At 58.3% G+C, this 14319-nt stretch overlaps 2 protein-coding genes across 2 annotated transcripts; one reads left to right on the top strand and one right to left on the bottom strand.

The window, feature by feature from the left end:
- Positions 1 to 6263: 6263 nt before the first annotated feature.
- Positions 6264 to 9366, top strand: TNFAIP8L2 (TNF alpha induced protein 8 like 2). Its single transcript, XM_063316948.1, has 2 exons — positions 6264 to 6391; positions 8778 to 9366. The coding sequence occupies exon 2, from the start codon at positions 8780 to 8782 to the stop codon at positions 9341 to 9343; it is 564 nt and encodes a 187-aa protein (XP_063173018.1). The 5' UTR covers positions 6264 to 6391; positions 8778 to 8779; the 3' UTR covers positions 9344 to 9366.
- Positions 9367 to 10344: 978 nt separating this feature from the next.
- LYSMD1 (LysM domain containing 1) lies at positions 10345 to 13465 on the bottom strand. Its single transcript, XM_063316913.1, has 3 exons — positions 13213 to 13465; positions 12243 to 12568; positions 10345 to 10997 (listed from the first exon to the last, which is right to left on the bottom strand). The coding sequence occupies exons 1-3, from the start codon at positions 13381 to 13383 to the stop codon at positions 10841 to 10843; spliced, it is 654 nt and encodes a 217-aa protein (XP_063172983.1). The 5' UTR covers positions 13384 to 13465; the 3' UTR covers positions 10345 to 10840.
- Between the last annotated feature and the right edge of the window lie 854 nt (positions 13466 to 14319).

Raw genomic sequence — 14319 nt, 5'->3', positions numbered from 1 at the left:
TCATCTGCAGGGCAGGCTGACCAGCTTCACCCCACCACCCGGGCTAGGACAGGTGGTCCTCCCCACAGAAGGGGGACCTGCACCCCCAACAGGAAGAACGGCCAACTGCATCTCATCCCCTGAAAAAAGCAGGGGGCCCGGGGGTCCACCGGCTCTCCGTCCTTCCCCAAAGCAACAGGCTTCACCTCCAGAAGCCACCACAAGTGGGCTTCTGGGCCAGATGGGCTCTTTCTGCCAAGGGGGTTTGGCTCTCTCGCCTTCCCTTTGTGAGGCTCCATCTGGTGGGGGGGGGGCAGCAAAGACCAGCCTCTGGCTAAATTCTCACTGGGTCAGCTTCTCCCCCGAATCCAACCCTCCGCTCTGAAGGGAAGGTGGAAACCCCCTTTCCCAAAACCATTTGAAGGGCTCAGCTGCTGGTCTTCCACCGGAACCAGGATGGCCCTTGGCCTACCAGGAGGGGCCGATCGGTCCCAGCAGGGCCAAAGGACCCTAAAGCCCAGCAGGACTTCCCCCCCCACCCCCGGCATCACTCCACAGGGTTAGGTGACTTTTCCACGTGGCTCCCAGGAGACGAGGGATGGATCGCCAGCTGGGCTGAACGTCACAGAAGCCAAACAGAAAGAGGTGTGTGCGTGCGTCTGGTAGATTGCTCCCAAGAATGGAGGCTCCTGCTTTCCACAGCTGGCTGCCCATCCTCTCCTCCGTGAACCCACCTAATCCATCCGAGCAAGCGTCATGCTGAGCTCTGCATCACCGCCTGGCGGCAGTGAGGAAGAAGACACCCCCGCCCCCTCCCTAATTTGTTCTTCCTTCTCCATTTCCTTCCTTCGCCTACAGCAAAATAAAGAGGCAGGCGCTGATAATTAGACTGTGGTAGTTAACAAGGACTTGCACTCTTGCTGAAAATCAACCCGGGGGCAGATACCCGGGAAAGGGAGGGAGGGGGAGTTGGCGAGCCCAGGGGGTGTCGGCAGAGGCCAAGCCTTCGGGGGTGCCCCCCAGAAAGGCCCCCCCCCAGCATCCAGCCAAAGAAAGGAGTTGCTCTTTGAGTGAGATGGGCGGTGACTAAATTTGAAATACAAGTAAATAAATAGATTGGTGTTGGGAAAGGCTGCAGCAACACAATGTGTAAAAACAGGATGATGCCACGGATGAACCATGCAGGTAGAAGCCAACAACTTCAGGAGACGCCAAATCTTCCAACTGGGGGTCAGAGGAACTAGAGATGAAGGTCTGTGCCTCTCTCCCCTGCTGCCTCCTTTTTGGGGGGACTGACGTGGTTGAAATTCCTCCTTCAGAAGGCAGCCCGTGGCTGGTCCTTCTGTCTTCGCCAGGCTCCTGATCAGGGCTGAATGGGATTCTTCACAAAGGCTGCAAAAAACTTAGCTCCAATCCTCTTACCGCCCCTGTCCTCCAGCTTGCTCTCTCAATTCAGATTTGCCCCTTCTCAGGCTCAGGGAAAGGTTCACCTTTCGATGCACCCCAAGTGTTATTTATTTCAGGTATTTTTAGCCCACCTGGGGGGGCCAAGCCTTCCTCAAGGACATTAAGGTAAGTGTATGGGTGTTTACCAAGATAGATCGAGGCCGACAGAGAAAATCAAGGGAGAACAGTCCCAGAATAGCACGTTTAAACAAGGGTGGGCTACATACTGTCAATATATAATTATTTGTGCGTTTGGGGTAAAGAAACCAAAGGCGAAGCGAACGACCTTGGGAAGGCGGCCTTTTCTTGCTAAATCTCCCTGGCTTGGCTGCGCATGGCACATTATAAAAGGGGGGGGGGAAGCAGAGGAATATTGCTCAGGATGGATCAAGCCTCAAGACCATCTCACTAGAAAACTAAAATTATTTCCTGTGTCGGGTGTCCCAGAGCCCAGCTAAAGCGGCACTGCAGAAAAGGAAGGTTGGCAGGGGAATAAAAATACACGCTTAGGTGGGATGCGTCCGTAGTCTGGTATCTCAAAGAAAGAGGTGGAGGTACCTTTCAGAAGAGATACTTCTGACCCTCTCGGAAGGAAGGAAGGAAGGAAGGAAGGAAGGAAGGAAGGAAATAAAAGTTTTAGAAAGCAGCAATTCTGTCTTGGCAGAAGCCCAGCCCTGCCCAATTGCTGGGTATTGCAGGTTCGAAAGCCTCACATTTCCAATTTTGAAGCGTTTTCGCAATTTATTCTGCCCCCTCCCCACCGGCTTGCGCAGAGCGTCGCTCCCTGTTTTATTAAAGTCCCCAAAGCAATAATTTCTCATAAGACTTTGCTTGATCAATTCATGTCCTCGGCCTGCTTCGTCCTCTCTCTTCCTCCCCCACCTCTATTTCTCATTTTCAGAAGGTGGTTCTCCCAGGGGCACTGGGAGAGGGGAAAAAAAGGAAGGGAAAAACTTATTAAAATGCAAATTGGTGGGGCATTTAAAAAGTTTAACTTTTCTGCTCGCCCCACAGGAAAAACGCCCTGAGATTTGGGGACAGAAGTATGGGTTTCAGATCTGGAAGGGGTGGGGAGAAAATACCGGAAGACCGAATTAGGTATTCAAACTTCAGACTGGGAAGGAGCAGAGGAAAAGTCTGCCCCATTCTGAGGACCCCCCTTCTCCTTTTTCTCCTTTTCTACGCTGTACATTTTCCCCCAGAGAAGCAACCTGTACAGAGGTAAATGCATGAGGACTAGAAACATGGTGTCCCGCCTCCAATTAGATTCCAGCGTGATGGAGCAGAGGGGAGAGCAGCAGTGAAAACATCTGGAGGGCTACCCACACCCAGGAAGGCAGCCCGGGCTAAGTTCTCAGTGGCAATTCAACACAGGCGTCTTTAGCGGGCAAAAAGGATCCAGGCTGATCCTCCTGAAAGCAGCTTCAGATGGCAAATGGGCACAAACCGAACCACAGAGGTAGAAATAAGGAGATGTCATTGGGGCTGCCCCATACTTCCCAGTCTAAGCACCTTCGTTCCCAGCTCCAGGCTTCATTTGGGTCGCCAGTTCCGCGGTAACGTCTCCAGGGGAGGGGGGAGCGAGTGTCACTGCCAGCTGTGCCAGGGACGGCAAGTTAAGAATAGCAATGGTATGACGCCAAAATGTGCAGGGGAGAAATTAAGCCCACCTGGAGAACTTCATAAATCTGCCCCCGCCAGCCACCTGGCAGGGCTGAATGGAGGTGGGCAGGCAGGATGTGCCCCCAGCTGGAAGACTGAATTAAAGCAGAGGCATGCATTGGCACACACGTGGCAGGTTGCCAAGGAGCGTGGAAGTGGAGGATGACTATGAACCAAACTCCACAGTGGGGCTGCCCCGGCCTGAGCAGGAGACCCACGGCAATGCAATCCAGAGGACTAGAAACTTCAGTCTGCAAAAACAGAATCAGGAAGGGTCAAATGGCTCTGAATGCCCAGCTAGGAAGGACTGGAATTGGCAGTTTGACCTCGGAAGAAAACAGGACCAAGCAAATTTGGGTTGGCTCAGATTTGGCTCTGATCCCTCCCTCCCCATGGCCACCCTAATTCTGATCTTGAGTAACATCTTTCTTTTCACCCGCCTTGTTTTCACTCTCAAAGTATCTCAGTAGAAAACACCTAGCTGGCTTTTCAGGGTCCTGGCTGGGGAATTCTGGGAGTTGAGGTCCACACGTCTTAAAGTGGCCAAGCTTGAAAAATAATGATTTATAGCAACCGGTTCGCAACAGAGGAAGGAAGGCAAAATAAGAAAGGCGCCTGCGAGGGCAGGAAGCTGGGCGTCCTCTTTGGGCAGCAGCTGCAGCTTCACCTGCTTCCTCGCTGCTGGCGCGCTTCACACCTTTCCCCCAAATTCACCCTTAGCTCAGCAAACTTTTCGGAGGAAAAATAGATTTTCCAAAGGACGGCAGGCACTGCCCTCTGGTGGCTGGCGCTGGGATGACCCCGCTGTCCCTTGAGCGCCACCGTCTCTTGCAAATCCAGCTGTTTTGGAGCTGTTTGCATGCTCACAACAACCTTGCAAAGTGGGGGGGGGGCTGAGAGTAAGGGAACAAGCACCCCCCCACACACACGGCCTGGCAGCCAGGTCTCCTTCCAAAGCTCAGAAGCACTGAAGCATTAAAAGTGGGCATGGGGGCTTTCCTGACAGTGAGGTGGTTCCCTGGCAAGGGCGGGGGGCATCCCAGCTGGTGGGCTGTTTTTTTCCAGTGGCTCACCATCCCCATTTCTGCCTGGAAGCAAACTCCATCTTCAAAAGGAGCAGCTGGGGATGCCTACGCCCCCCTTTGTCCTTTCTCATGCCCCTTTTTCTCTCTCCTTGCCACCTCCCTCAAAAAGAAGAATCCGTGTCGCTAGACCTCATGATTCTGCTGCCAACTCCTGGGCCTCTTCTCACAGCTGGGTTTCTGCCTTCCATTAGTCTGAACCCCTTGGACAACCTCATCTAACGTAAATTTAATTCCCCTGCAATATTCTCCTTCTTATGGAATTGCCCTCTTAGGGCAGCTGGTGCATTTGCCAGATCAATGGGGTTGGCAAATAAGGAACGGCCTGTTAAAGTAGGAAATTGGTGCCAAGTTGGAGGTTGGCTAGTAGGGGGCAAATAACAGGCCAAGTTTCTAGACCTGATGAAGCTGCTCATATCATCATTTCTATACTGCGGTGCAGGAATGCTAAAGGGTGTTGCGCCCTCGTTCCGCCTTTCATTCAGCCATTAAAGAGCCCCAACAGGAAGCCGGAAGCCAGCCAGATGGTGAACAGTTCCAGGCCTTTATTTCTGGGCAATTTCCCCTGCAGTGTGTGTGTGGGGGGGGGGGAGATACTGAATATTTATTTTTAAGAACTGCTGACCAAAAAGCCATCTTTCTTTCCCAAGCAAGACACTTGGGGGGTTCCTGCTGTTCCAATGTCAGGATTAGAAAATAAGACGAAATCACAATCTCAATGGCGCAGGCTCCCCCCCACAAAATACCCTTTCTCTCCGCTCCTCACCCACCCCAGCAACTTCCTTTTTGCCTGCTGCGGTTTCCTTCAACTCTTCCTCTTTTCGGTTTCCGGCTTTCAGCTTGGCGAGCCAAGTCTTTCAGACGGCAGCATCCGCAGGGCGGAAGACCCCAGCCAAAAACGGTGGTGTGGAGGCACAAGGGTGCCACCCGGGTGCACGTGTGTATGGCCGTCCTAATTTTGTGCTTGCTCGATTTTTTGAAAAGGGTTTTGCTTCCTCCACAGATTTGTCTGCCTCCCTTTTCTTGCTTATTAAGAACTTTTCAGAGAGAGAAAGAGAAGCAGCCGGATTTTGTGCTGTTTTGTTGCTTTTAGAGAAACCGCACTGCTAACAAGGAGGCCAGAAGGACGAAGGTGTCTTGTCGCTTTCGGCCTCTTTGGAGCGTGGCGGATCTGATTGATTTGGGCCTCCCCTCCAGGCTGATGTTTAAGTCAGGAGGGGAAAGAATGGTGCGTTATGGGAAATTCAACCCAAATATCCCTCTGTCCTGGGGTTTCACTTCTGGGTGATTTGGGGGAACACAGATGTAAGAAAAGCAGGATGAGGACGCCACCAGGAGGGGACGGGATCTCCAAAGCAAAACAGCCTTGTGTGGCTTATGTGAGCAAGCCAAGCTGCAAAAGAAAGACCATCCTGGTGTCTCAAAGTGGAGAGGGGAACTATGTTCCCAGGTGGTGTTTTTGGATTGTAAACTCCTAGCAAGCAGGGACCTATAGCTGTGCTCACAGCACCTTCCCAGGCTTTGCCTCTTGTCTTCCCTGCCTTTAGTGACATCCCTCATCCCACTTTCTTAAACTCCCTGTGGGCAGAGACCCGTTCCAATGTGCGCACAGTCACATCCAGCGCGCAGAAAGCGCATGGCACCAACTCACACTCAAGGGACCAAGTTCTGGCGTTTGGGCGATTGTTTTGAAAACCTCCTCTCCCGCTTTCCGGTCTGCAAGGATGGCCCTCCAGGCCTTTAGGGGCCACGCACTATACGCCCCTTTCTCGATCGGCCACCGCCGGGAACGAGGCGAGGCGAGGCGGCGGCGCGGTGCGGTGCGGTGCGGTGCGCGCACGTGTCTGCCCAGACGCCGCGCCGCGCTTCAGAGCTAGCCCTTGGGGGTGGCGGGGGGGAAGGCAGCCGCTCCGGCGGGCGGCCCTGGAGGCGCCTTGGGGCAGCCTGTGACGCAGCGCCTGAAACATGCGGCCCGTCCGGTTCGGCCGCCTCCCGGGCTTCGCAGGACCTCGGCCGGCGGCGGTCGGCGAGCGCTTCCTCGCCCTGGGCTTGCCGAGCGCCGAGCTCCGGCTCGTCAGCTGATGGGGCGGGCTCGCAGCTCGAGGAAGTCTCGGTGGGGGCGACCCGGGCGGGAGACCTCCCGGCGGCTCTCCTCCGCCCGTGCTCGGCGCCCAAAGCCGGCAGGGAGGGCTCGGGTGCGCCACGAGGACTCCGGGGCCCCGGTGAGTGATGCGCCCGTGGGGTGCGCCGGACCGCCGGGGAGGCTTCTTTGGGGAGGGGGAGGGAACGGTGCCTCTCCCTCGCCTTAGCCTTTGGGGCGGGGGGGGGCACCTTCATTCCGCCTCCCCCCGTGTTGCAACCAGCCCCAGGGCTGAGTCACGGGCCGAGGAAAGAAAGATTGGGGAAGTCCTTTTCGAGAAGGTAGGGCTGAACTTTCTTCCCCAGAAGACGCGCTGGCTTAATCCAAGGCTCAGGGCGGCATGGAAAGGCTTAGATGAGAACCACTGTGCCTCTGGGCATATGCAAAGGGTGGTCCTTCTCCCTCCCTGAGCGTCCCCCCCCCAGACGTCCGGGGGATGGACACTTTTTAATTGCCCCAAAGGGAACAGGAGAGAGATCCAGCTGGGCTGTCTCCAAGGGGACCTCGCGCGGGACCCAGATCCTGTAAGAATTGATGAGGGGTGAGCAGAGCAGAGCAGCGCGAAGACAGCGTTTTGCCAGAAGCACGCCCAGAGTGATGGCTATCTTGCCACCACTGTGGGGGCGAATTTGTTTTAGGGCCCTTTCAAAACAAACCAGCAAGGGGTTAGTCCTCAAGACTGAAAGGGTGTGTGCTCCAAGATGGTGCACCGGTGAGAGGATCCGTGTCTGGGGCAAAGGGAGAGGCCCATCGCTTGGTGCACAATAAAAAACGTGTCTGGCTGCACAAGACCCCAACAGACCTCCTGGCATTGCTTCCGACCCGGGTGCGAGGTGCTCTTGCCAAGGAAATGGAGCTTGTGAAGGGCAGTTTGCCCCCTTTATTTTATTTATTTCTTTTTCAAATTTCTATCACCGCCCATCTCCCCCAAAAGGGGACTCTTTGCTCCACCACCTGCATAATATCAAAGATAGAGCGAGCTGATGCCTGGAAGATCCTCTTAATTATCCCGAGGAATAGCTGTAGAAATAAGGGGTTTTTCTTAGGTGAGTCGGTGCGGTGATAAGAAGTCTTGCTAAGCAAACGGCCCTTGCACCATCGCGTGGCCCAGAATCCTGCCTGCCTTCTGGCCCAGCCTCGGGGCGCCTCTTGGTGGGCCGCAGCCTTCCACACCCCCTCCCTCCCTCCCGTTCAGGAACTCCTGCCCCTCCTTTCTCCGAGGACCGATCTCTAAGGCCCAGCAGCTGCCAAGGGCGCATGCAAAACTGGCTTCAGTTTCGGCACCGGGGCAGCGGATGCCCATCTGAGCCACCTTCCCCCGCCTCCTTCCCCCTCAAGTGTCTGGGACCACAACTTGCAGAGCTGAAGGCTTGGGGGAGGGGCGGCTGCTTTGAAAGCAAAGGGGCAGCGCCAGATGCCTCTTCGTAGGCGCCCACTCCGGTTCCCCCATTCTGGCCTGTCCTGCAGCTCTCACGGTGGTTCTTGGCTCCAGCCTCCTGGCTACTGACAGCCCTCTTTGGGAATCGTGCCCTCTGCAGATGCTCAGAGGCACACTTTTCCTCTCTATCCTCCAAGCCCTCCAGTGAGATAAATTAGATGATGAAGATGGGTTCTCCCTTGCGGGCCATCTTCCGCCCTGGGAGTCTATGGAAGGGTGAGGGGGCACAGATCGTGGACCAAATTTGATGGCATTGCTGTTTGTCCCCCACCCCAAAAGCTTTTCAGCTGTGGGGGACTCCCCCATCTCAGCCTGCTTCTGCATTTTCCTGGCTTTTTCAGCACTGCAAGTCAACGAAAAGGCTCTCAGAGGAACTGAGGTTGTTCTGCTACAGGAAACAGCTAAAAGCAAGAAAACCCCGTGGCACCTGGAGCAGGGGGAGTGGGTAGCTAGGAGGGCAAGGGAAGGAAACGCTGACTTTAAAAGAAGTGCCAGGCAGGCTCACAAAAGCCAGTTTGCAAAAGGCACTGGGCGAATCCGCTCCACCTCCTCTTTTGATTCTTTGAAAATATGGCTTTGGCCAGTCCCTGCGCTGGATACAGAAAGACTGTTCTCCAACATTTCTACCAGGGCAGACATCTTCTTGGGCCCCCTCAAAGCTCCCTTCAAACCGGGCAAGCTTTGGAGACACACAGGTGTCTTCAGCGTCAGGCAAAAAGGAACAAAGAGCTGAGGGGCGGGAGAGGCAGGAAGGGGAATGTGCTCTGTACACAGAGGGAGCTGAAGTGAAAGTGCAGAATTGGCAAAAACAACAACCAAAAAAAGCTTTCCTTAGTAACGCGGCACCCATTTCGTGAGCTCCCTTCAGATTTCAGGCACTAAACCATTTTTTTGTAAGTAAGTCTCCTGCTGCAGAAAAAGCCGCCACAGGGCTCGAGGGTGGGGCCAGGGGAGGCTGTCCACTTTGAGCCGGGGCCCCCGTGCCCCCCACCCTCAGCCGGCTGCTCCTTCTCTCCCCCCCCCCCCGCAGCCATGATGGAGGCGTTCAGCTCGCGCAACCTGGCCCTGCAGGCGGAGAAGAAGATCCTGAGCCGCATGGCCAGCAAGTCCACCATCACCATGGTCATCGACGAGACCAGTGGCGCCGTCCTGGACGAGCTCTACCGCATCTCCAAGGAGCACACGCGGAGCCGGGCCGAGTCCCAGAAGGTCATCAAGGACCTGGTCAAGGTGGCGGTCAAGGTCTCCGTCCTGTACCGCAACCAGCGCTTCAGTGAGGCCGAGCTGGCCCTGGCCGAGGAGTTCCGGCGCAAGCTGCGCCAGGGCGCCATGACGGCTGTCAGCTTCCACGAGGTGGCCTTCACCTTTGAGCAGGCTGTGCTGGCGCGGCTGCTGAGTGAGTGCCGCGACCTGCTGCTGCGGCTGGTGGAGAAGCACCTGACGGCCAAGTCCCACGGGCGCATCCGGCACGTCTTCGACCACTTCGCCGACCCTGAGCTCCTCGCCCGGCTGTACAGCCCGGGGAGCCCCTTCGAGCCCCACCTGGAGAGGGTCTGCCAGGGGCTGAGCCAGCTCATCGACCAGGGGAAGCTGTGAGGGATCCGGGGCAGGCCTGGGGGGGTAAAGGACCGCAGAGGCCCCACCTGGGGGGGTGTCTACGGGTCAGCAAAGGGCCAAAGGGACTTGCCGCTGCTTCAGCTGCTGACCCCTGCTGTCCCAGGGTTTCGTACCAGGGCAATTTCAAAGGAGGGGGCTCCAAAGTCCCGGAAACCCCCCCTCTCCCTCCCAAGCTCACTTCCGTGGTCTGGAGGATCGGCGGGCCGCCCTTGCGGTGCATGAGGACTAGAAGCTTAGAGCGGAAGAGGAGATTTTCCAACAGGCTAAAAGGGTCCCAGAGTGCAAACGGGGAGGATTCCATTTTCAAGTCTTTCTGGTCGAGGTGTGGTTTTTTAAGCATTTGGATTGGTTCGGATTTGGGGGGGGGGTGTTACGTTACCTTGCCTGTGATGTTTGTCTCAGGGATCTGAAAATAAACTTGTGCTTTCTTTTTTTTTAAGTTCCGTGTTTCTTCTTTCCCGCGGGCCGGAAAAAGGCACCCAGGTGAGACGCGCTCTGCGTGGCAAAGGCCTCGAAATGCTTTGCTCCCAAATTAGCCTTTTCTGAGCGTGTGGCCACCAAAATATCCTCTCCCTTCCCCAGCTTCAAATTCAGGAAGGCCCTTCACTCTCACATCCTCACAAGTTTGATTTTGCTTTCTAACTTTATTTCCCCCCGCCCCGATCATGAAGATGAAAAACCCACACCACCCGCGTTTCACCCTGGGGCGCAAAGCCTCGCCTGCTTGGGGGAAAAGGGGCCACCCCAGGGCAGCGTCTTGTCGGGAGAGGCGGTGGGCACCCTCCAGGAGTGCTGGCACAGTATCCTGATCCCGCTCGGATGGACCGCAGCCGACGGGGGAATCACGCGGAGGCGGGGCGGCAGGGGGCTCCATGGGGGACAGGCTGGTTCCTGGGGCTGCTGCGGGTCCCCGGGGAGTTTTGGGCGCCACTACTGGAACCCTTTCAGACAACTGAGCGTGCACACACCAGCAACACCAATTCAGCAAAACCTGTAGTTATTTAATCAGAGAGTAGGGTGCCATCAATCACAGCTGAGGCCCCAGAGAGAAATCAGAAGGGCTGAAGAAGGGGGGGGCAGCCGCTCACTAGCCCCCCCTCCGGCATCCGTGGAGGGACGCCTGTGCTCCACAGCCGCTTCCAGGAACCCGCCCTCCGGCACGCTCGGGGTGGACCCGGACAGAGGAGGTGCGAGTGTGGGGCCACTGCCCCCAAGATTGAGCTACGTGGGCAAAGAAGCACTTGAGGCAATAAATACCGGGGGGGGCGGTATGGGGGAGGGCCGAACGGAGCAAGGGACCCCCAGGCCGTCCATTGTCCCGGGGGGGGGGCTGAAGGGAGGCAGAACTGAAACCGGAGCAGGTGAAGGGTCGGTCCTCTGCCCCAGCAAGGAAGCTCCAGGGGGTCCTTTCCGGGTGGCATCTGCTCTGCCCCACGGCGTGGGGGGTCAGAGGTGACTCTGGCACCCCAGGGGGCCTCAGAGCTTGAAGATCTCGTCCTCTTGGTCATGCAGGGTGTCGGCCCGGGCAATCCTGGTGAGTGGCACGGGGCCGAGGACAGCCCGCTGCTGGGCACGGGGGGAAGGCTCGCCCTGGTAGGAGCCGGAGGGCGCTCCCGCTGCATCCCCCCAAACCCTAGATAAGGCGGGGAGAGGGGGGAGAAAGAGAGAGAAATCACACACAGCTCTCATTTTCCTACTGAAGATCCAGAGTGGGTGCCAGGGACAGGCACCGCCACCTTGCCTGGCCCAGCTCCCTGTTCCTGGGGTGGGCCATCTAGGGCAAAATCCAGCAGTTCAAAAAAAAAACAAAAAAACCCACCCTTTAGCTGGAATGGATGAATCGGGATGGCATGGATTAAGAACCCCCAGACCAAGGGGCATTCTACCACCAAGTGCCAGGTGCAGACAATTCAGAATTCCATTGGTTTCTGCTTGATGGGTGCCCAACCCTTCCTTTGCCAAAGGCACATGCAGACCGCAAGCGAATAAATGTGTCTCTGACTTTAAAAATGCCCCAAAATTAAGCCAAGCCACCCACCCACCGGAGCCAGTGCGCACGTCCCAGAGAGTTGCATCGGCATCTGCTTCCTCCCCCAGCCCACCTGGCCTCCTGCACGGATGGATCCCAATGTGTAGCAGACGGGGAGGCCCACCCACCTGCCCCCGCAGCACGAGGACAGAAGAGAAGCCAAGTCTGCAAAGCCCCCAAACTCCTAGCTGGCTCATGCCAGCCAGCCAAGCTGCGCAGCTCAGCGGGACTAAACGAGTAAATAAAAATCCAACCGGGGCTGGGGGGAAATGCAGGAAGGTGGAATTTCCCCACCGGTCTTGCAAGAGTCAGCCTGCAACCCTCCTCTTGTTACAACACGGGTGTCTTTTGTCAGAACTTAGAACCACACAAGGATGGGTGTGACGGATGCTGCTTTAGATCAAGGGCGCCCCCTGGTGGCCCAAACAGAGGCCCATCTTGTGCCCGAGCAACGTCTAGCCTGGTTTCATAAGAGGGTTCTGAGTTGGGCCTGAAACCTTCATACCAAATATCCTGCCGCCCTGGGATTATCTGGTGGGGCCCCTTCCAAGCCGGACTCAGCTCTTCCCTGCCTTAACCGTTTTTAAGCCCAGCATAAATGAAAAGCTGCAGTAAGATTTCTCTCTCCCAAGTGCAAACATCTGGGTAACTTCTGCCTCCATCGTGGAGCATCCCGAGGGGGAAAAGGTTCGAAGTATTCACTCCCCCAACGCGGCTTGGCTCACTGGCCCTGAGCTACCTAAACTAGGAGCATCAGCAAGCCACCTGGGCCCACACCGCCGGCTCAGCGCTCACAGGCGGGAGAGCCCCCCTGTAACCTTCTGCCCCCGGCAGACCCCCCCAACTCACATGCTCTCCCCTTCGCGCAGCTTCTTGGCCGCTGCTTGCTTGGACCGGCGGATCTCGGAATCGAGTTTGAAGAGAAAATCGGCCGCGGACAGGTCGTGCTTGGGGACCGACCCCCCCGACGTGCCGTTCTTCCGGGGCAGCTTCTGCTTGGTCGCCTCAGGCAGGGGAGGTGTGGCTCCCCCCTCCTTCTCCTCTTCCTCCTCGTCGTCGAAGTTTAATCCGTTCGACAAAGCCTTCGGCTGGGCCGGCACCGGGATGGAGAGCGTCTTTTTGAGGAAAATGGAGTCGTTGGTATAGAGCCGGTTGGCCCGCTTGATCTGCTCCATCTGGAAAAGGAACGGAAAGGGCTACTGGGCGCCTGCAGGCTTCACAAAATGGAGGGCCGACAAAGCAGGGTGCTAGTCCTCAAGGACTGAAAAATCTGCACCTGCACAAAAACAACCCCAGCTGGCCCGCTTTGCCAAATTCTAGGTTTGCAAGCTTCAGATTGCAGGTCCCGGGTCCCTTGGCTGATTTTAGGGGCAAAATTTTGGAGAGATTCTGCACGGGTAGAGCCTCCGACTCTGTGGCGCTGGGCTGCCTGCCGTGGCTCATGGGAGTTGTGGCTTAAGACTCAGGGAGAGGTGCTGCTGGGCAGACCCCGGGCAGATTTGGGGACCTGGATTAGAAGAGGAACCACCCAGGAGAAGGGATAAAGTGCAAACCCAACAAAGGACGTCCACAGGGAGAGGCAGTCTATCTCAGAATTGCCCGTGCTAGGGAGGAGGGGGGAGCACCTGACTGCCTCCCCCGATTCATTTCCCCCCCCCTGAGCTTCGGCCCCCGCCTCCTTCCCATAAGGGGAGAAAGCCGCTCTGTGCGTGCTCAGGGGCCGCTGCCTTTCCAGCCCCGCAGGACGGCGCCGCAGCCTGGCGACGGGGGTGCGCCTGTCCCGCGCCCGTGCCGAGCAGCGCCGGCCCCCCGGGCTCACCGTCACGCCGTACATGACCGCCAGGCCCTGCAGCGTGTCTCCGGGGCGCAGCTGGTGCTCGACCCGCCGCTCGCGCACCGGCGAGCTGACCAGGCTGCCGTAGGACCGCGCCCGGCTGCCGCGCAGCAGCCCGCCGGCGCCCGGGGAGCCCTGCCCGGAGGGGGAGGCCATCGCGCCCCCGCCCGCCCGACCTCTACCGCGGGACGCTGCCCCTGCGCCCACCCGGGGGGCATCTCAGCAGGCGCCCCCCGCCCGCCGCGGCCGGGGCTCCCCCGCGGCGTGCGGCCGGCGTGCGGAACGGCCCATGGCGCCCCCGGGGCTCGCGCTGCCCCCCGCCGGACCCCCAGACGCCCCGCCCGCCCGACGATCGCGCTGCGGCGGCGGCGGCGGCTGCTCCGACAGACGGTTGAACCGGAGCGCTCCCGGCCCCGCCCGCCCGCAAAGGCTTCTGGGAACTGTGGTCCTGGGAGGCTGCATCGCCCCCCGCCTTCCCTCCCCCCGCCGATATACGGAGGCAGCCGTAGAGGGGGCGTGACGGGCCGCCGACCCCGGCCGGTCTGCCCCTCGACACGCCCCCCCGCCCTTTCTCCGAGTCGGCGGGGGAGAGCAGCCCCGGAGGACGAACTACATGGCCCACCCGCCCCTCCCGCAAAGGACGATGGGGGGTGTAGTCCTCCAGGACGGGGCTCCTCCTGCCGGCAACTTGGAGGTCTTCCCCCCCCCCCAAGGAGAAGCGGACGGGGGCCGAAGGCAGCCGCGCCGCCCCGCCGCCGTGGGAGGAAAGGGGCCCCACCGCGGCGCCGGGGCGGGGGCTGTTTCCCGGGACGCACTGCGAGATTTCCCGGGGGGGGGGCGACGCGAGCGCTGTTTTGGCAGCAGCCAGCGCAAACAACATTTCCCGCACGGCCTGCTGGGAAATGGAGTCCCTCGCCCTCTTCGCAGGCGCCCGGGAACGGCAGGCCGGGGCGCCCCCTGCCGGCCGGCCGGGAGCTGTGTCTGATTGGCGGAGCGGGGAAGGGCTCCGGCGGCCTGCTGGGAAATGTAGTCCGAGCTCTGCCCTGCCTGGAGAGAGCCTCTTCCTCTTGCAGCTGGGGGGCGGCGGCGGGG

This window comes from Candoia aspera, chromosome 17 (genome assembly GCF_035149785.1).
Source record: "Candoia aspera isolate rCanAsp1 chromosome 17, rCanAsp1.hap2, whole genome shotgun sequence".
NCBI classification, from domain to species: Eukaryota; Metazoa; Chordata; class Lepidosauria; order Squamata; family Boidae; genus Candoia; species Candoia aspera.
The sequence above is the reverse complement of the archived record's forward strand: the minus strand, read 5'-3'. Positions and strand labels throughout refer to the sequence as shown.